General features: G+C 37.9%; 1 protein-coding gene across 1 annotated transcript in view; it reads left to right on the top strand.

Annotated features, from left to right (window-relative positions):
- Col6a5 (collagen type VI alpha 5 chain) overlaps positions 1–22,060 on the top strand; it is a 97,537-nt gene that overhangs the window by 69,609 nt on the left and 5,868 nt on the right. The window contains exons 34-37 of the mRNA XM_023704480.1: positions 643–730; positions 3,567–3,775; positions 19,516–20,205; positions 21,718–21,814. Of these exons, the coding sequence (XP_023560248.1) occupies positions 643–730; positions 3,567–3,775; positions 19,516–20,205; positions 21,718–21,814 (1,084 nt within the window). The remainder of the gene's footprint in view (positions 1–642; positions 731–3,566; positions 3,776–19,515; positions 20,206–21,717; positions 21,815–22,060) is intronic.

The following is a 22,060-nucleotide window of genomic DNA, read 5'->3' as shown; positions in this document are numbered from 1 at the left end:
GAGTCTTCTATCAATCAATGATCAAAGGTTTCCATTAATTAGAAAAGATTTCCTGAATGTAGGGAAAATTATAAATGTCTCAGTATTCTCCAACTTATAGAATAATGTCAGGGAAATCATAAAAAATATTATTTACGCCAGGAAATTACATCTTTTCTGTGGTTCTCGTCTTCATAGGAAATCTTGTTGATTCAAAAGTACAGAAATAGCATCATATAATAAAATATTGTATTTTTTGCCATAATTTTATTGATAAACAAATAGCAATGAGATAGTTTCAAATCAAATATTATATTTTCTGTGTTTGATTCTGTAGCAATCTGAATGTAAAAGCTTTAAAGAGTGTGAATCAAATGTCTGTTAAGTTCATATTAGTCTGGGCTTGCATCACAAGCAACCCTTAGATGAACAATCTGAGATCTTTCCTCATGACTCCAGGAAGTCTTTGGCTGCTAAAACACTCAGAAATCAAATTTTGAATGCTCTTTCTAGTTGTTACTGCTTTGTGTTTTCACTGTGGCGGATCATGTTGCAATGTGTCAGTAACATTTATTGCTTCAAGAGGATTCCTGTTGAAATTCTCTTTACCTAGTGAACAGTTGCTAGTTTTGAAATCTAACTATAGCTTTGTTCTCTGAATAGGAGGATTCAATCAGTACCCACCACCCACGCTGGAGGATGCCTGTAGGCTCAGCAGTTTAGGACAAGACAGGCAGACCAGCGGAAGCCTGTGAGTGAAGAAGCTGTTCTATTTCCAAGTGACTACTGTGCTGGCCTATGCAGGCTATTAGTGTGAGGAAGCTAACAGGTTGTCTGAAGTAAAGGTCCCTCACGTATCCCATTCTCTTTAGCAACAGTTACGTTTCAGGCATGCTTTCTGGTTTGATGGATTTTTTTTATAACATAATGAGCTTTAGTACAGTCTTGCCTTTATGTTCATGCTTCCTCAGGAATTCCTGTACTGAAATTCCCTCAGAATGAAACCCGTGTTTTATCCTTACCTTATTTCAATCTCCCCTACCTCCCTATCTTGAAGCTCTGGGGTCTGGCTTCAGTGCTTCCTACTTTGCATGAATTATACTTACACACAGACACACACAGACACACACACACACACACACACACGCACACACACACACACACGCACACACACACACTCACTCTGTTCCACAGCCTGTGATGACCCAGTTCCTTCCAGTGAAACCCTACCATCCCTAGCCCATATTGAAGCTGTGTCCTCTTTGAAGCTCATCTCTATTCCAAAGCAAAGTCCACCCCTTTCTTCTGTACCATTTTATGTCTCTTTGAAGGCATTATGACAGCTAACCCTGTCATAATGAGTCTATCCTCACTGAACTCTGGGGCTGTGTATGATTGTTTCACACCCAAACATTGCACTCAAGGCCTCGCGTTACAGTTGCACACATACAGTATAATTTTTCTTAGTACTGCATTACACCTAAACAAAAATAGGAGTAATTAATCTGAGTTTTGAACCTTAAGTAGGGGGAGAGTGGCCCTTCTTGGTACTTCCCTGAGCTTGGATCCCTGACTGAGCCTTGTGAAAGCCCAGATTTAGACACACTCATTCTTCTTAGATTGCAAGTAAGCAAAAGAGCTTCTCAAAACACACAAGCCCTCTTAGGTTTATCTAGAAGTAGAATGTCAAAGTTCCTGAGAATTCATGACAGTACATATGACGCTAATATCAGATTCTGTTCCCTTGGTACTTTAACAAGGGAGCGTCTGGAAGCCAACACCTTCTGAAGGACAACATGGCACTAATGTCACATGGAGCAGGGTTTCCCAATCTTGAAGCCAACCTATGTAAAGAAAAATAGGTGCTTATAGGATTTCAGGCAAAATGCTGTATTTTTTGTTGTTGTTTTTCTTTATTTTTGCACTGCTGGGAGCAAGCCCAGGGCTTTGTGCATGCTAGACAAGTGCTTTACCACTGAGCTACATTCCCAGTTCTATTATGTTATTTTAAAATACACCAATGTAAATCCAGCTGGAAATACCATATGCTTGTATTTCTTCCACAGCTATTTAACCAAAACATATTTATATATCATCAAATCCAAACTAACTCAATATGACACACATTTTCAACATTAATTTCATGTAATGTATAATTCTCCTTTGCCAAATGGAATTCCCCAAAACCACAGCATATGGTATATCTTGCTAAATCATAAATAATGGGGCATGTCACAGAGGTACATGCGCCTTCAGCTGGCCTCCTCTTTTGCATGGTGAACTTGAGCTCCTACCACATGTTTTTACCCACACTACTAAAAGATCTTCTACAGCATGGGTTACAATTGTCACTTGGCTTTTCCTTCACATGAACATGTGGTATACATCAGCTATCTGACTTTGTTTCCTTCCCTCATTAAGTAGCAACAGTTAAAGTGGTATTCTGGGTGCCAAGGACTGGTCTCAAGCAAAATGCAAACATAGACATTGAAATTACATTAAATTACATGATCCAGAATAAGTTTATGTTGAATATGTTTTCTATTATCATTTAAGTAAAACACAGAATTCTCAAATTGTCACAGATAACTCTTCAACTACCAAGAATATGTCAGCACCATTTTAAAAGGAACTATATCAAGTGATATCTTTTATATGTTTACTCTTGTCAGAGCAGTGCTTTGTAAACTAAACAACTATTTTCTACAGTAATCTGTGTCAATCTGGGATTGGATCAACATAAATAAGTTGTCCCAAATAATTTAAGATTGAGTTTCTTTCCATTTATCTAAAACTCTATAAAAATCAGCTTGGGCTTATTCTAAAGTAGTATTTCATGGGCTATAAGTAAATGTGAAAAAAAGGAAGGATAATGCAATTTTTATCAGGGCTTTAAAGGATGTTATATGTGTAAATATACCACATTTTTTGTTTGTTCATTGGCTGACAGGCATCTAGGCTGTTTCCTTACCATAGTTATTGTGAATTGTGCAGCAGGGTAGGGAGGCAGCATCTCTATTGCATGTCGACGCTAATCTTTTCAGGTAAAGACTGAAGAGTGATGTGGCTAAGTCAACTAGTAGTTGTAGTTTTAGTTTTTGAGAATATATAGTCAAGTATTATTCAGCCATAAAGAGAAATGAAATCATGTCATTTGCATGAGTGGGTAGAATTAGAGATCATCGCCCAGATTTGGAAAGATAAATGTCAGGTTTTCTCTCATAGGTGGAGTCTAGGGGGTGGGGTAGAAATGACATAAATAAAAGACAGGCTATCAGAGAAAAGAGAGAGTACTGGGGAAGAGGAGAGGGAGGGAGAGGCACATGGGAAGAAGGAAATGATAGAATATGTTACATGGGTGTGCACATATGTCAAAATGCTGCAAGCCAGAATGAAACTCATTATTCTGTAGAGCCAATATTTAGCAAAATATAATATGCATAATAAATCTATGAATTTCTTGGTTGAAATTAACTTCATCTTTACCACTCTATTTTTTAAAGAAATAATTATTAAATTACTGGGATGTCTTATTTACATTCACAGAGTTAGCTCACCTAAGATTCTGGTTTTTTTCTTTCTTTTAGATTTACTGATGAGGTTTATGAGGTCTCTGCAGACATGAACAGTCTCATCAGCCAGGAATTAAGGGCCAGGAGAGATCCATCTTTTGTGTTGGAAGAAAATGGAGATGACCATTTGGTCTATATCCCAAACCGAATGCTGGAGCCACATAAATTACTGACTAACTATGAGAAAGATCAGAAATTCACAGAAGCTGCAAGTCTCACTTCTGGTATGGAAATGAAAAATTATGGAAAAAGTTTAAGTAATCTAGATATTAGCTTTATCTTTAAGCCTCAGTGAAGAGACAAATAAGTTAATGCTGATGTCTAAGGCAACTATGGCTCTTCAAATTCAAGAGGATGGTGACAACCTCTGCTTTTATTGAAAGTGAAAAATTAAATAGTGACAAGTAGCTGATTCTGATAGCAGCTCTTAGAATATCTTTCTCTGATATGCTTGCCAAACTTTAAGACTTCTCAGAATCTGTAGTATAAAGGATGGTATGACATAGAAGGAGACAGAGTAGAAAATAACAGAGCAAAAGAGGGATTTAAAAAGATTTTAAAAAGGTGGTCAGTGACCCAGAATTTGTAACTACACAAGAAGGTATAAATTTTATTTGGGGGTTTACCCAACAATGGTAGAGCATAAACTCCCCCAATGCCTGCTGTTTATATTTATTTATTTATTTATTTATTTATTTATTTAGTTTTGCATCTTAGGGAAGGGTCTACAGGGTATTCAGGGTCTCATTACTAGATCAGACTTGTAGTTATCTACCTGTTTACAGCCTCTCAAGAGCTGGGACTATAGGTGCACACCACCATGCCCAGTCTCAATCGCTGTCTCAGTGCACCCCAGGGGTGGGGCCAGCATGGCAGGCCCAGGGATTGAACCCTTGGCCCCTGAGCCTGCTTGCAGGTTCTTTAATCCACTGAGCTATTTGGCCAGCACTGCCTTTTATATTTAAAAATCAAAGCAGGGTTTGATAACAGTAAACAAATCTGAAGTATGATTATGTCTGCATTTTCTTTATAAGTTTGGAATTCCAAACAGACTATTCAACTTACGCATTTAAAGTTTTCCAAAATGTTCATTTGGCCAGAATGCCAGAATCTTAAGCACTTTGTCAAAAGTGTCATGTAAGTAGTTAGAGTATGAAAGTATTAAAAAAAAAAAAGGGCTCATTTTCATACTGTAATATTCATTCTTAGCAGGTTCCCTGGTTACATTTTCTTTTTCTTGGATTCAACACTTGTGTTGATATAGGAGAAAGGAACTCCCAACTAGCTGAGTATCTGGTACAACTTCATGTTCTCTAAAACCAAAGAACGAATTTAGGAACTGTCTCAGTTAGTTTTCTCTGGTTACTGGGACAAAATACCCGACACCCAAAATTAAGGAAGGAAAGCCTTATTTAGCTGACAGTTTGTGGAAGTTTCAGTCCATATTCAGCTGGCTCCAAGGTAGAGTGGCACATGTCAGAGGACAGCAGTTCATGGTCGCAGAAAACAGCAAAATAGCAAGAACAAATAGGAGGAGTACCAGCAACAATGGCTATAAAAAGGAAGTCTGTCGCCCTTATGTTACATTCAGGCTATCTGCCCCAGGCCAAATGTAACACTCACACCCATAATCCCAGTAGTATTTATACCCATAATCCCAGTAGTATTTATACCCATAATCCCAGTAGCACTTATATCCATAATCCCAGCAGCATTCATACCTATAATCTCAGTACTGGATCATGAATTAATCACAAACTCTAGAAGTCCGCCCCATAATTGCATGAGGTTTTAGAGGGACAACTAGCCACAAACCATAACAGGAACAATGGAGATAAAGAGCAGAATATGTTTACTGAAGAAAAGAAAGCTTCTGAGAGACAGAAGAGGACCCAAGTGGGTTGTCAAGGAACCTGCCTTTTTTAGGGAATTTTAAAGAGCAAATCTACAAGGTGAGGCTGGTCCAAGGTGGAAAAGAATGGGAAATTGCAAGGTAGGCATGAGGTGGGACAAAACTATGTTCAACCAGTAAGATCACAGGTATAATAGCTCAGGTAAAACTGGTTAAGTCAGGATCGAACTAGGAAGCCAGTCATGTAGCAAAGTGACACTGTCAAGTTAGATGTGCTCAGTACCCTGGTGCAAAGGCATCCAAGTATGTATAATTTCTTTTAGTAAACTAAATTTAGTTTAGTAAACTAATTTCTGAATTCTCACATAGGCATAGCCTAAACAAAAGAATTAAGTGAGTTAAATGTTTATTTTTTTTTAATGGATATTGTTTATTTTGGTTATTCATTTTAATGCTATGCTAATTGTAACAGCCTTCAAGACACAGGAATTTATGGTGATTTGGTTCATAAAGAATGATAAAAGCTAGTGCTAGACAGTAAATTGTCATTTGTGATAGCTTTATTAGAACAAGCATTTAAAATTCAGATGTCTGAACCCTTTAAGAAAGATTGATAGATATAACTGGATTATGAGAAAGGGAAGGGAGAAGGGTAAAGGAGGAGAATGGAGAGAGGGAGAGGAAAAGAGAAGAGAGGGAGAGACAAAAAGAAGGAGAGTGGGAGAGAGACATTAATGGGCATTGTTCACTAATAAAGAGTTTTCATGTGATTTTCCAGACGTGAGAATCAAGACATTTGTAGTGAGTGCTAAGGTCCACTGTGGTTGAAGAAATGACTTCATAATTCCAGTAGGGAAAGTGTGTCTACAAAAGAATGGGAGTTTCAGGGAGGATTATGTCAGGCTGTGATAGCCTGGAAGCAGAGCGCTTCAGATCTAAGGGTATTCCTCTCAACTGAACCTGAAAGTGAAATCATAAGTGTTTCTAGAATCCCCCTCACGTCCAAATCATCTTAACTCACTTACCAAAAACTGCTGAGAGTTTCCCGTGTAATGCGTTGTGGTTCAGGTACATTATTCAGTTGCTAAGAGTAGGGCTAATAAGTTTCAAATGTATTATACAAAGAAAGGGTCGATAGCTTCCATAAACACCCCCACATGCTCTGCTTATTACTTATTTATAATGTAATTCTTACAGCTGATGGCTGGTCTTTCTACCCTTGAATTGAGAGAGGTCTTAGGGAAAGTCAGGAATCTTAACCATGTAAGAAATCGATAGTTCACAGCACCCTACGGACTGCAGGAAGCTGTGTAGCACCATCCCTCACATGGTAACCACAAGTGTTTTCCTACCCACATCTTTCCCTCTGCTTCTTCCTATCTGCTCTAATTTACATTGAGTTCATTTGCAATTCCACTCCTTTATCTAGTTCTAGAGCATCCTGAGTCAGAATTATCGGCAAGTCCACCACAGGCAGACTCCTAATCCTTCCTTTGAACTATTGCTTCATATTTAAGGATGTGAATGAGGGAGAGAAACTGTTTCCCCACATACGGTCTTTATAGGGCAGCTTCATTCTGGGGATGGGGCTCGGCAGTCTGGGACTTAAGCCGTACAGACACATCTGCTAAAGCCTATGTGTAGTGAGAACCACTACACATTCTGCCACTATGGGGTGTTAACTTCCTTTCATCTGTGTTCCCACTAGAGCTGAAAGCAATCAGGTATCTAATATCACAGAAAAGAAGTAAGAATCATATTTCCAAAGGGTTCCAGGTGAACTGGGTTATAATTTTTATTTTATTGATCCAGCCAGCCAGGCAGCCAATATCTGTCTCACAAAACAGAGAAGACCCAAATAGGTAGAGATTATGTAAAGATACTATAAAGCATTCTGGCCACGCCACATGCAGTAAGGGATTTAATATTAAATCCCTTACAAAATGCAGTTCCTTCTAAGTACTTACCAATGAGATGTTCTTCTACACTACGTAAAAAAGAATGGGAAGTTTAGTTCTTTTTTTAAAAAAAAATGTACTTAGGACAGGACCTACTGGGTCCCACTACACAAATCAGTCTCGTAGGGATCCTCTTGTTTTTAGCCTCGCAAGTGCTGGGATTACAGGTGCATGATGCCATGTCCAGGCTCAATCGCTGTCTCAGTGCACCCTAGGGGCAGGGCTGGCACTGTACGGCTGGGATCAAACCCCGGTCCCTGCATCTATCTAAGCAGGCACTTTAATCTGCTGAGCTATCTATGTAGTTTAATTCTAATTAAGTAACAACTCTTGGCCCAACGGTGAGCATAGTACTTTTACCAAAGTTGCTGCATTAACCAGTATCAAGATAAAGACAATCTGCTTCTTTATCTTTTCTATTTTTTAATTAATTTTATTGAGAAACAAATAGCAATAAGATAGTTTCAAAACTGAGTAAGAGAACAGTTTCAATAATTAATACATTGCATATTGTTATCTTCTTAGTGGTTATTCATAGTACAAGAGGCAGATATGATATCCTGTCCAAACACTATTAGTAAAAATATTTTTTCTCATTGAATTAAGAGAAAGTAGCTGTATATCTATCCTAACTAGTTTGTATATACAGATACAAAACAGTCCTTCATTTGTATTATCTTTTGTTGTTGTTGTTTAGCTTCGTCAGAGATGGGCATACCATTGTCACTTAAGTATTGTAGGTGCGTGAATTCAGTAAAATAATCCAATATAGTCCAGTAGTCCATAATAGTAGTAGGTTATCTGTAGGACTGGCAATGTCAGGAGTTGTTGACTTGAGCCTTTTACAGCTCAGCATATTAATATGGCTTTACTTTTTTTTTTTTAAAGTGCTTTTTAAAAAATTTTATTTATTTATTTGTGTGTGTGTGTGTGTGTGTGTGTGTGTGTGTGGCCAGCTCAGCCCACCAGGGGGCGGGGCTGGCTGGCCTGTGGTGCTGGGGGTTTGAACCGCGGTCCCTGTGCTTTGCTAAGTTTGTTCTAAGTAGGTGCTTTAGACCACTGAGCCATCTCACCAGCCCCCTACATTTTATACTTTGTTTTTATACTTTTCTGCTGGATGATTAAGACCAAGATAAGCAAGACTTATATAACAAGAAATGTAACTTTTGTATCTGCCAAAGTCAGTCAAATCCCCTCAGGCTTTACCCTGAAATCCTGTACAGCAGTTTATAGATCGTTTGTGAGGAGATAGTGGGATTTAAGGATTAAAGAACAGAATAACTATAAATAAATGTTAAATAGCAATCTAAACAGTCTAAACCTTGTTCCTTAGAAGCCCTAGATATTAGGCCAATTTCAACTGGTGTTCTTTTTTTTCCCCCCATAATTTTGTTGATAAACAAATAGCAATGAGACAGTTTCAAATCGAATTGGTAGGACAGTTTCAATGATTAACACATTGCATACATTCTTCCTATGGTTAATTGCTGTACAAGATGCAGACATGATATCCTGTTTACAAACACCATTAGATCAAATGACTCTGTTCATTAAGAGAATGGAACTATATATCTATCCTAATCACTTTGAATACACAGATACAAAATGGACATTCATTTGTATACCCTTTTTTTGTTAAGTTCCGTTATTTGAATATTATAGGTGTGTAAACTCAGCAAGATATTCTGAGAGTCCAGTAGCCCATAATAGTATTGGGTCTTCCGCTTCACTGGCAATGTCAGAAATTGTTGACCTGAGTCCCCTACAGCTCAACATAACAGCATGGCTTTACTTCTTCTATTTCATTTTTGTGCTTTTCTGCTGGATGGTTAAGACCAAGGTAAAGCAGGACCTATGCAACAAGAATTGTAGCTTTTGGGTTTGATAAGGTCAGTGAAATCCCTTCAGGATTTATCCTGAGATCCTGTACCTCAGATTGCAGATCCTTTGTCAGTGTCAGTCATGTGGATGAGTCACGGCCATTGCTTGGCCAATGTGCTCTCTATGCCCATTACCTGAGGAATGGTTGAAAAAGATGTGGTATTTTTACACAATGGAATATTATTCAGCTATTAAGGATAAACTCGGGGCTGGTGAGATGGCTCAGTGGTCTAAAGCACCTACCTAGAACAAGCTAAGCAAAGCACAGGGACCGCGGTTCAATCCCCCAGCACCACATGCCAGCCAGCCCCGCCCCCCTGGTGGGCTGAGCTGGCCACACACACACACACACACACAAAATTAAAAAATAAATAAATAAATAAATAATTTTAAAAAAAAGAAGGATAAACTCAAAGCCTTTATATTAAAGTGGATGCCACTTGAACATACTCATAAGTGAAATAAACCAGACACACATGTATAAATATCATATAGTTTCCCTAGTATAAGAACTCAAAAGAAGAAATACAAATAGAAAGGTGTTATACAAGTAAAAAGGAAAGCAGGATCTCAAGGACTAACTAATCAAGAGAAGGAAAGGAGAAGAGCTAGGAAACATGAATAAGCCAAGCCATACAGCTATATGTAGAAGATGGGCAAGACAATGATCTTGAGAATCTTCAGAAGATTTTTGAATCTAGCAGTTAATTGGAAAGATTCTCACCCTGACTAACTATGTATATTGATACCTGTGAACTAAGCAACTGCACTGAAGATGGTAATCTGTAATAGTAGTTTCATGCTTGGAGTGCCTGTCATTCTGGTCTTCTGGTTATGGGCTGCTTGTCATGACATGCCAGTTGCTGCTATGTTGTCTCTAGGGTAGATGGATGTTCAAGAAGAAGGCGGTGGTGAAGGAAAGCAAGAGACAGGAAAAGGAATATTGTGGGATTGTCCTGCTTCAAGGTTGTATATGGTAAGATTTTTGGACTTATGTGTAAACATAAGAAGTATATAATTCTTTATGCCTATTTTTAAAATGTACTCTAATTTTTAAATGTTTTTATCATATTCAACATATCAATACTTGATGAAAAATGCCTGTTCCATATTATGCCTAAGATGTTTGATATGCAGACAGATAGTGAGGTTAAGCTTAACAGCCTAAATTGTATGGTAATAACAATAAGCTTGTCTTCTGGATGGTTAACAACCTAAGTTTGCAGACCAAAATTAGAGAAAAAGGAGGGATGCAAGGAAAGTCAACATTTTGGCCCTAGCCTTCTAAGGTCAATTAAGACTCAGGACATATGAGAACTTGTACTGTAACCTCATGTAACTCGGTAGTGTCCCAAATTTTCTGATCAAGGAGATTATGGGGCCAAAGAGGAAAGTGATTGATGATGTAGAGTATGCCTAAGGAGAGTCACATAGAGGGAAATCATTCTCAACTGGTGTTCTTTCTGTGAATTCATTACAAAGTGAGAAGTACCACTTTTGTCTTCAGACTAGAGTAGAGTTGTGCACAAGAGAATATGTATGGATTTTGTTTTCCTTTGCGTTTCTAACTTTAATTTCACTCTGATCTTCAAATTATCTTTAGTTTTGAATCAATCACTAATTGATAGAAGATATTTAGTGACCACCTATGTAAATTCACTTGGGAATAATTCTGTTCTCTCCCCTCAGGTGGGCTTATTACAATATCTGGAGATATTTATTGTTGTCGCAAATGGAGGGTCCTGGTGGCAGCTAGTGGGTAGAGGTTACAGATACAGCTAAGAATCCCATAGTACACAAGACAGTCCCCATAACAAATAATTATCAGGTCAAACTGTCAGTAGTGAGAGCAATCCTGCTTTAAGTAAAATCTCATGATTCAAGGTCATAGTACTCTCAGAATCATTAGAGAAGCCCACGACTTATACACCCTGTCCACTATTTCCCCATTGTACCTTTAGAATTCTGCTAATTAAAGAAAAAATCTAGGGGCCAGAGAGATGGCTCAGTAGAATAAGCGCTTCCCTGGCAAGCCCAAGGGCCTGAGTTCAATCCCCAGTTCCAAAAAAAAAAATATTAAAAAACATTTAAAAAAATCTAAGTATATCCACAAAATGTAAAATACTTATACAAAACCTCAAACAGTATAGTAAACTGAATTATTACTAGTGTGGAATATATTCTTTGATTTTTCTATAAATGTGCTACTGTATTTTAAAGTCTGTTGAAGTTGCATTCATATTTGCTTGGGAATTGACTATAAATTCTCTCTTTCTTTTTGGTTGTCTTTCTTGAAGGTCTTGTGGACGAAACTACTGAGAACTGAGTTAGGGCACATGGACTATTTGAATTCAGATGTATAGTGATGTTGCTTCTTATATCTCATATAGCTCTTTGATGCAACTAATAAAGCAATGCTGTAGAGCATAGGTGATATTTTATTTCATGGGATTCCCTTTCTAATGGAGTAAGACTTTGACACTTGAAGTAGAGATTAGGGGAGAGAGGAAGGGGTGATGATGGAGTGGTGGTGGTGATGCCAGTGCTAACCCCTTGTAGTAGTAAAAACAGTGGTGGTGGAAGTGTTTGTCATCGTTGATGTTAGATGGTAAGGATGGTGGTGGTGATACTGGTGGTAGAGATGGTAGTGATGGAGATAAATGTGTGAAAATGGGGGGTAGTGATGGTGTGAAGAGGTAGTGGTAATGGTTGTGGTGGCAGAGGTGGCAGTAGTGATGAAGGTAAAGGTATGAGGGTGGGTAGTAGTGATGGTGGTCATGCAATGACAGTGGTGGAAGTGGTAACGTGGTTAGTTGTGGCGATGGTGGTAGATGCCCTTAGAAATGACTCTGTTATCACTCTCATTGGTTTTCCCAGGATTGCTCAGACATCCCTTCATGTCACAAATGTAATGGCTCCTGTTCTGATTTAGTCCTTAGCTAGGCTCTTTAGAGTGGTTAGATAAAAACTCAGATATAGGTCTTGTCTTCAAGAAGTTTGTAACCTGCAAAGTAAAGTATGTATAGGAAAAAAAAAGCACCTAATAGAAGTCACAAAATATTCAGCTCAATAAAAATGCAAATGGAATTTGGAGGTCAACATTTATTCCACACAGGCCAATTCTCAAAGCATTTGTGTATATTGTCTCACTGTTGAATAATGCATGAGAAATAATAATACTCACAGAAGGTGTTACTTATTGAGTGCAATTCAAGGCTGGACATCATGTAAGCACTTTATATACATGACTTCATTTTGCAAAGCAGTGATAGTGTTGGAGATGGCCACAGTGATGAGGATGGAGATCTTCAAATGTCTCTTCTTCCCTTTGACATAAAATCAATGACACAGTCAGACACAAAGTTGTGACTTCTTCCCTTCTGACCTCAGCCCTAGACCTGTGACCTCACAAGGCAGAAGGAAGGACAGGCCTGGGTAAGTGATGATAAATGCAGAAGAATGTAAAATTATTGCCAACTTTTCTAGGAGTGGACATGCACAAACACAATGGAATTATCTTCCTCATTTCTTTTAGAGCATGTGTACCCTCAAGTGTGCATCTATACAAACTCACTCTGCATTTTTTATGGAAACCACAGAATATGCTATCTTATAAAGGATTTACAGATGCTTAAGATTTTTCTCTTTGTTTCCTTCTAAAAATAAAATTTGTGGAATACTTAAGGTATACTAGGCACTGTGCACACAATTTAGGGTTCTTTTCTGAAATAGTTTGTCCAGTCGTAGTTTATTATGTGGATTTAGATGAAACTTAGGCCCACAAAGACTCAGTGCTATAGAGCTGACACTGGGAAGAGACAAGATTCAAGCTTCAAAAGTTCTGCTCATGAGCAGTGCTCTACAATGCCTAGTGAAAAATCCAAATTGTAACTAATTTTCATAATTAGTTACTTTTAGAGGCAGATATTCTTTGGTGGCTTTAGTTAGAAGGAATATCAACTGACTGAAAACCATCCTCTTCAAACCAGGTACCCAGGTGTTTAGTTAAGCTGTTACTGTGTTGTTTGGTGTTTCTATTCCACCTTCATATCTAATAAATGATTCAAGAGTTAGACAGAAATGGATTTAATCTCTGCCTCTACCACTGACCAGCTACCATTTCTTGGCCAGGTTATTAACCTTCTCTAAGCCTTAGTTTCCTCCTTTATAAAACAAAGATTATGACAAATCCTCCCTCCTGATGTCAGAAGAAAGATTCAGTAAGAGAAGGCAGGTCTAGAACTGAGCACAAGACCTGAACCCTACTGAATGCCCACGTCAGTACTTAAGAAGTAGAAACTCAAAAGGAAAGCATTGACAACCTTATGAGAACTCATTCAGAGAAGTGTTAACTCAAGAAACAGCTATAATTCAAGTAGATGGAACTGTGCGCACAAGCTAGCCCCAACTGTGCATGAGATTTGTTATGGAGAACACATGGCTAATTTTGTCCTTGGACAAATTCCAAAGAGACCACAAGATAACTCCTGAATGTCTTGAGGTTTCCCACAAATGCCAAGAAATTCAGGGTAGCTGCCTGACAACACGCTAATCACGGTCCAAATGGCTCAGGTCCTCTAACTTCTCTCTTCTGTTAAATTTTCTTCCTATGCCCAATTCTCCTTGAATTTCTGAGAACATACTTGATATTGTGGCTTAAATCTTTGGCCAAAGTTAGGACAGTCTCTAGAGATTCTTCCCTGGAAATCTAGCCATATCCTTTATTTCATCCAAGTCTTATGTATAATAAAGTGATCCAGCTCTCCTTCCCCTGTTATTCTGGGGAAACTCCTCCACAGAGGTTTTATGGTCCAGTTGACATTTCTAGAAAATACCCAACATTGCTCTGAGATGAGTATATTTTATTCATATGCCAGTAAGTTTTCTTAAAGGAAAATATTTCTGAAATTCCTGTTTTCTTAAGGAATTGAGAAAATGTAGAATAATCACACCTTATTTTTGACAAAAAATGTAGTGTTTTCCAGGAAAAAAATCATATTCATTTAGTTCCATTGATTCTCATGCCAACCCTATTGTTTTAGCTGAAATATATCTCTTTTGAAAATAGCTTTTCCAGGTATTTGGGAAAGAATTGAGCTTTTGCTCACTGATAGAAAGAAAATGGGAAAACCAATGATACTTCCGGTATGAGTGTCCAAGAAAAAATATTCTACTACCATTATAAATCAGTCCTTCTTCTTCTACCAGAACATTTATGAAACTTTCTTCACTGTTTTAACAAAGTGTGTGGCTTAGTTTTTTAAAAAGACACTGAAGTACTATTGTTGGAAAACAGATATATTAGGGGCAGAGCAGACAATAGTCAAGCCCAGAAACCTAAGCTTCCAAAGGCAGCAATGTCCATATAATTAATCTTCATAGTTCCTAACACACTATGGTTGAGAATGCTAGGTAAGTTTTTGGTGCTGATGTGCATTGTGCACTATCAATAGCAAATAAGAATATAACACAGGTGTTGTTTTATTCACCTCTTGTTTCATAGCTAGTAGCCTGATCAGGGACCTCCAACTCCATGAGAAATTCTAAGAAAAGTAGGAAACTGGGCTCCTGGTGGAGAATGGGAGGGCCCATACATGTCAAACATGTTTATGCTCAGGGCTATAGATGCATTAATAAAGGAAGGATCTGGTACGTACATGACTAATTCTTAATCCTTCGGAAAAGGAAAAGCCTGTGGAGCATTTCAGATGTGACAGTCATTCCCCCCATTTTCTACCCAAATTGGAATAAAGCACCCAGATATACCTTCTGACTGAAATAACCAACACTTCTAACGACACTGAACATTAGGAAATTTGAGATAGTGATCCTGAGAAATGGGAAACCAATCAGGAGACCCTACTGTTGTTCTAGTTTACTACCTTGGGAGATTTCCAGTCCACCATGTGGGAAGGGAGAATTCAGGTGCATCTTAGTGAACTCCCAGAGATGAGGAGACAAAGCTGAGAGTCCAGGGAGACCACCAAAGGGTTAGCAGTTCACAGAACAGAGGTCCAGAGAGGAGAGACCTACTGAGAAAGAATGTCTGAGATCTGCAGAAGGTCTCCATGGATTCACCAGCAGAACGCTGACTGCGTATGCATGTGAGCACACACTGTCTGAAGCTTGGGGAAGAGCCATCCGAAAGGAGCATCAAGCCCTTCCCTTGCACAGGGCCTTTATTCACCAGCAAGGTTGGAAAAACTCATATTCACAGAGTAGTTGAAAGAAAACTCAGAAAGGTCTTGTCTCAATAATAGGAAATAATTGGCCCTAAGTTAAGCAGTACTCTGGACTCACCTAACCAATCATAACAGCTGGACCTTCAATGACCCAACTCTTCTCACGTAACTTAATTCCCTCCTAGGACAAAGCTCTTAAACGTTTACATGAATATATAGGTATCCCATGCCCAACAACGAACCTTTTATGATATCTGGCATTGAAAGGTGCAGGAAGATATGACTTGCAATGAAGAGTATAATCACTCAAAAAGAAATCAGAACTGGCATAGATATTATGATTATCAGAAAAATATATTAAGTATATTAAAAATTATCCTAACTGTATTCCACATGTCACAAAAACAAGTAGAGACACAGAAGGTAAAAAAAAGGAAAGTCTGGTTATAGTGGTGCATGCCTGCAATCCTAGCATACAGGAGACTGATACAGAGGAATTGTTGTGTATTTGAGGCCAGTTTGGGCTACAAAGTGAGTTCAAGGCCAGCCTGAGCTGCATAGTGAAACCCTGCCTCAAAAAAGACTAATAATAATAATAGTGATAATGATAAAAGTGATAATAATAGAAGATTCAGGGCTGCAGAGATAGCTCAGCAGTCTAAGTGCCTGCTTAGGCAAGTGCAAGGACCAGGAATCAATCCCAGTATCGCACACTACACCAGCCCCACTGCGGGCACACCAAGCCAGCCACCAAGACCAGGCATGGTGGGGCACGCCTGTAATCCCAGTGCTGGGGAGGCTGAAAACAGGAGGATCACTACAAGTCTGAACTGCATAGTGAGACCCGGTACCAAATACATGAAAAAGAAGATTCAAATGGAATTTGTGAAGATAAGAAGTATAATATCTAAGATGAACAATACACTGGATAGGAAATTAATGGCAATTTAGATTTGGCCACAAAAAAAATCAGCAAAGCTGAAAATATAGCTATAAGAGTGACCACAAGTCAAGCAGCAAAAATATTTTTCAATAGAATGAGTGTTGATGAGTTTGATGAGTTTCAATATTCTCTCCTAATAACTGACAGAAAAACTAGACATAAAATTAGCAGGATTATAGTAGGTTTGAATAACACTATCAGCTAATTTGACCTTGCTTACATTTATAGAATGCTCTATCCAGTTGCAGAATAGAATCTCTTTAAACACACGTGAAACATTCATCAAGATAATGTCATGAGCTGTAAAACAATATTCAAGATTTTAAGTGATTCCAATTAATCTATGAGTTTGCATAGAATTGGAATTATTTATTCCTTGGATATTCTGTCAGATTTACCAGTAAAGTAATCTGTGTCTAAAATTTTTTTATGGGAATATTTGAACTACAATTTCAATCTATTGAGTATAGGCTAAGTTATTTCTTCCCAAGTGACTTTTGGTAATATGTGCACCACATGAAATTTCTGTATTTCACCTAAGCTATGTAAACTGAATAAAAAGTCAGTAACAGGAAGATCTTTGAAAAATGCTCAACTACATGCAAACTGAACAAAGAACTTAAAAAATATTTTGAAATGAATGAAAATGAATACAACATCAGAATGGATATGACTATAAGAAAGCAATACTAAAAAAAAAAAGAAAAAAGAAAATAAAATAAAAAAGAAAGCAATACTTACAAGGAAATTTGTAGCATTGCCTATATTGATTAAGGCTTCAAATCAATTACTTCACTTCTGTCTTAAGAATTCAGAAAAAGAAAAAGAAATTAAACTCAAGACAAACAAATGAAAGTAATAAAATTTAAGTAGAATTCAAAATAGAAAAGAAAAAGCAAAGATAAAAAACAAAATCAAGAAATACTTCTTTGAAACTAATAAAGTTGATAAATCTATAAATAAACTCACCAGAAAAAGAGAATAGACACAGATAGCCAATAGAATGACAGAGAGGAGCCTTATTCTATAGATATTAATGAAGAAAGAACTTATATTAATGAACAAAGAACTTAGAAAATATTAATGATAATCCAGGACATAACAATTTTGCATATAAAGTAGACAGCCTAGGTGAAAACCAGCAATTTCTTACAATGCACAAATTACAAAGTTCACTCACGAAGTAATAGCTTAAACAGGCTATACCTAATAGAGAGATTGAATATGTAGTTCAAACTTTCCCATAGAGCAACTCCAGGCACTAATGATTTTACTGATGAATTGAAGAAAATGTTGAGGCTATACTAATACCAATTCTACACAAACTCTTCCAGGAAATTAAAGAGGAGGAAATATTTCCCAGTTCATTCTTTGAAGAGAGATTACCTGATACCAAAATCAGACAAAAATAGTATATGAAAGAGTGACTATAGATCAACACTCTTCATAAATACATATGCAAAATTCTAAACAAAAATTTAGAGAGTCAAATTCAACAACAGATAAAAAGGTAATATGGAGCTTACCTCAGTAATGGTGGGCTGCCTCATTGAGTGCTCAAACATTGACTAATAAGCATTGGCCCTATTAGTAACATGTGTTTGTTGCATTCTATTTCTGTATTAAGATTTTATAGCATTAATAAAGACTAATTGATTCATTATGAGAAATAAGTACAATAATAGATGTAAAAGCGTCCAGTGAAGAGCTGGGGACAGGGATCAGTACATCTTCTGCTATTTAAAAAATATTTGTATTGCTTGATTATGTTTCAAACATGCTTCTATCACTTCAGTACTGCTTTTGAAAAAAATGCTTCTATCATAGAAGAAAAGAACATTGGCAAGAACAGAGATCAGTACATCTTCTGCTGTTTAAAACTATTTTTATTGCTTTATTATGTTTCAGACATGCTTCTATAATGGAAGAAAAGAACATTGGTCATGTGCTTCCTGTCTTTCTGAGCTAGCATTTCCTGTTGTGACCTCACTAATGAGCTATCATTCCCATGACTATAGGCTGGTTTCAGAATCCCATAGCTTTGGAGGAGCGTTACTTGAAGTGCTGGTCTGTAATACAATAAGCTTACGTCCAAATGTAAATTGTAGAACTCTATTCTTCTTCTTCTTCTTCGAGAAAGTCTTGCTGTGAGAAGACCATTGTCAGCTGAACTAATCAGTGCTTAGTAATATAGTCATCTTGTATCACAGTGCAAGTTCCTTATCTCATCATGGGCTAATAAACTGTCTGCAATCTAGCAGGTTTTTGAACACCAAAGTCTTAAAGTATATAATGTCTTGCACAACATTACATTCTAACGTCAACACTTATGTATACTTTGTCTCATGCTATCACTTCGTGCAGTGTTTTATGGATATGTGCATAAAGGTGTATGAGTTTGTGCCACCAATTAATGTTACTTTATCATCTATAATTTTTTATCACTAAATATAATTAAATCTCTCAGTAGATGGAAATGTCTGCTTCACGTTTTGCAATCATGTGAAATCCACTAAACATATATCACATCAAAATAGTTGGGGGAACAGGAAGAGACTCTGTTCAGCTTGCTATGTGACTCGCTTCCCCGTTTGGTCCTGGACTTACTCAATTTTACCTGAGCAATGGTGCTTGTAATCTCATTGGTTGACCATAGTTTTGTCCCACCTCATGCTCACCTAAGCAAGTTCCCATGTTCTCCACCACCTTAGACCTGCCTCACCGCATGGTTTTCCTCTATAAAAGTCCCTGAAAGAGACAGCTTCTGGGGAACAACCCACTCGGGCCCCTCTTCTGCCCCTCTTTCAGAAAGGAGCTTTCTTTCCCTCAATAAATATATTTTGCTCAAAAAATATATTTCACTCATAAAAAATAGTTGGGGATAATCAATACACTGACAAAAGATCTGAAATGTGTTAGCAGATAGGTTTCTTTTTGTTGACAACATGTATCAAATGGCAATAGCTCTGCATGCACTATGGGATGACAGATTGGCAAATGCATTGGGGAACAAGTTCTGTGGTTGATTAGTGATGTCTGCTATGGGTATGGAAATGGAGTGAGGCAATGCCTCACACCAGTTATTTGCCACCCAAGTCTGGGAGTTTCTTTTCTGTAAGGAACAGTGACTTGAGTTATTCTGTTACAGGATATGAAAATCATGGCAGGAGAGAAGAACCAGTTGTGACTTTTGGACAAGGAGATGTCTCTCTTCAGGCATATTACATGGATGTGGCCTTCCTTATAGAGGCCTCCCAAAGAATAGGGCATGATGAATTTAAGGAAGTGAAAGCTTTTGTAACCTCAGTTCTAGATTACTTCCATGTTACACCAGATCCCCTGACATCCACCTTAGGAGACAGAGTGGCTGTCCTGACCTACTCTCCTCCTGGATATCTGCCTGACACTGAAGAATGCCCTGTCTACCTGGAATTTGATTTGATTACTTATAGCAATATACATCAAATGAAACATCACGTCCAACATTCTCTTGAACAGCTCAATGGAGATGTTTTTATTGGCCATGCCCTGCAGTGGACAATTGATAATGTCTTTGTAGGGACCCCTAATCTGAGGAAAAACAGAGTTATCTTTATAATATCTGCTGGGGAAACCAACCCTCTAGACAAGGAAATCTTAAGGAATGTATCTTTGAGAGCGAAGTGTCAAGGCTACACCATATTTGTATTTTCCTTTGGTCCTCTACACAATGACAAGGAATTAGAAGAATTAGCCAGCCACCCCCTGGATCATCACTTAGTCCAGCTTGGCAGGACCCACAAGCCAGATTTGAACTACATCATCAAGTTCATCAAGCCATTTGTTCACGTAATTAGACGTAAGTTATTCAAGACATTCTCGGGGCTGGGGAAATGGCTTATTAGAATAGATGCTTCCCTGGCAAGTGCAAGGGCCCAAGTTCAAGTCTCAATTCCACACACACACAAAAAAAGACATTTTCTTCTAGGTCTGTGGGAAGCACTCAGTGGTAGATTGCTTGTCTAACATACATGAAACCCTAGATTCAATCCCCAGTCTTTAAAAAAAGATTTTCTTTCCAACTGATTTAATGTCTCTTTGTACCATCCATCAGTGGAAGTAGTCAAATGGTCCTCACTTCACTTATAAGTGGTGGAATGTAAGTGCAGTGAAAAAAATCTCAGAAAAACTTGAGCTTTTGTTGACCTTGAACACTGATGCTTCCCTGTAAGAGTTCTTGCTAGGAAATCTTCAGCTAAGTGAAGAGCTTCCTATAACCTAATCTGTTTGTTATGTGCACATTACTTATAATTGCTTACTGTGTGCCAAGTTCTTTTGATGGATCATATTAATTTAATATTCAGTCCTCAAAAGAAAATAATCATAACCCCTTCTTAATAAAGGAAAAAATGAGGTTCAGAGACATTAAATAAATTGCTTAACAACTCACAATAAATAACTGGGAAATTCTAGACTCAACCCCACACATTCTGACCCCACAGCGATATTTTTGTCCTTTAAACTAAACTTCAGTTACTGAAATCTTAAGGTAAGTTGCTATAATAAACAGGACCACTGTCACCATCCTCTACCTCTTCCAAAGACTTCTGCTTTGTTTTGCATTGTAAATTAACCTTGGCTCTAGCTGGAATTCTGACCTCAAGGCATAGATGTCTTCAACAGCCTCTACCCCAGACAGCTAGCTCAGGCACAGCAATGTAGGGATTTTTCAAGGGCGTTTTTACACAGAGAACTCAGAGTGGTTGCGCCAGATTCTGTCCATGAGGTCATTTTAGACATAGGCACAACAACACACTCAAGATCTTAGGGTGCCAAACAAGTCTTGGCCTATACTGGGACTCTGGAACAGGGCAGAGTCTACTCTGATGGCTGACTGTAGCTGCTGGGAGTTTGCTAGTTTTTTGGGTCATCACAGTGCCCCAGAACTCACATAGCCCTAGGGAATTTTGAAATTTAGAAGTTATGTTTAATAGCAGGCAAAAAACAGTGTCTTTTCCCAACCCTAAGCTTTAAAAACCAGGTAATTTCAATAACTAATGAAGTCTCCTAGAAAGACACTCCATTTCTCAGGAGAAAACAAATTATAGGAGGAATTAACAGATGTCCTTAAATTATATCATGAACTCGTGACATACAGAACACGGGAATGTTTATTCAGTTATTGCTACGTCTTGTTGACTAGTCAAAATAGGGTATTTGCATATCAAAGTGTGTCTACTTTGCCTAGACCCTTAAAATTAATTTGTTTTTGAAACTACCCATCAGCAACAGGAAAAGGTGACATGACTTTGGGTGACAGTCATAATGTAAGAGGATAAAGTCTAACCTAACCAGCCCCTTCTCTCCCCAGGTTCTATCAACAAATATCCCAACAATGATCTGAAAGCCAAGTGTGTTAACATCACCTTCCCCAGACCAGAGAACGCTGGCACAGAAAACACTGTATTGTAAGTTGAGAAATCCCAAGATTGAGAAATACTGTAACACAAACTGTGCTTTAGAAAATAATGTGAAGTTGATAGCATTTTGGTTTTCAGGATTCAAGTGTGAGGGTGCAATAGTGTTCTCTGTGCAATAGTCGGTGATGCCAAGACAGGGTTGGAGTTAGCAGATAGAACATGACTAATGTTAGGAAGAGCCATTGAGAGAGAGAGAGAGAGAGAGAGAGAGAGAGAGAGAGAGAGAGAGAATCT

Source organism: Octodon degus, unplaced genomic scaffold, assembly GCF_000260255.1.
Source record: "Octodon degus isolate 3935 unplaced genomic scaffold, OctDeg1.0 scaffold00008, whole genome shotgun sequence".
Lineage (NCBI taxonomy): Eukaryota > Metazoa > Chordata > Mammalia > Rodentia > Octodontidae > Octodon > Octodon degus.
Note: the sequence above shows the minus strand (reverse complement) of the source record. Positions and strands in the feature narration are given on the sequence as shown.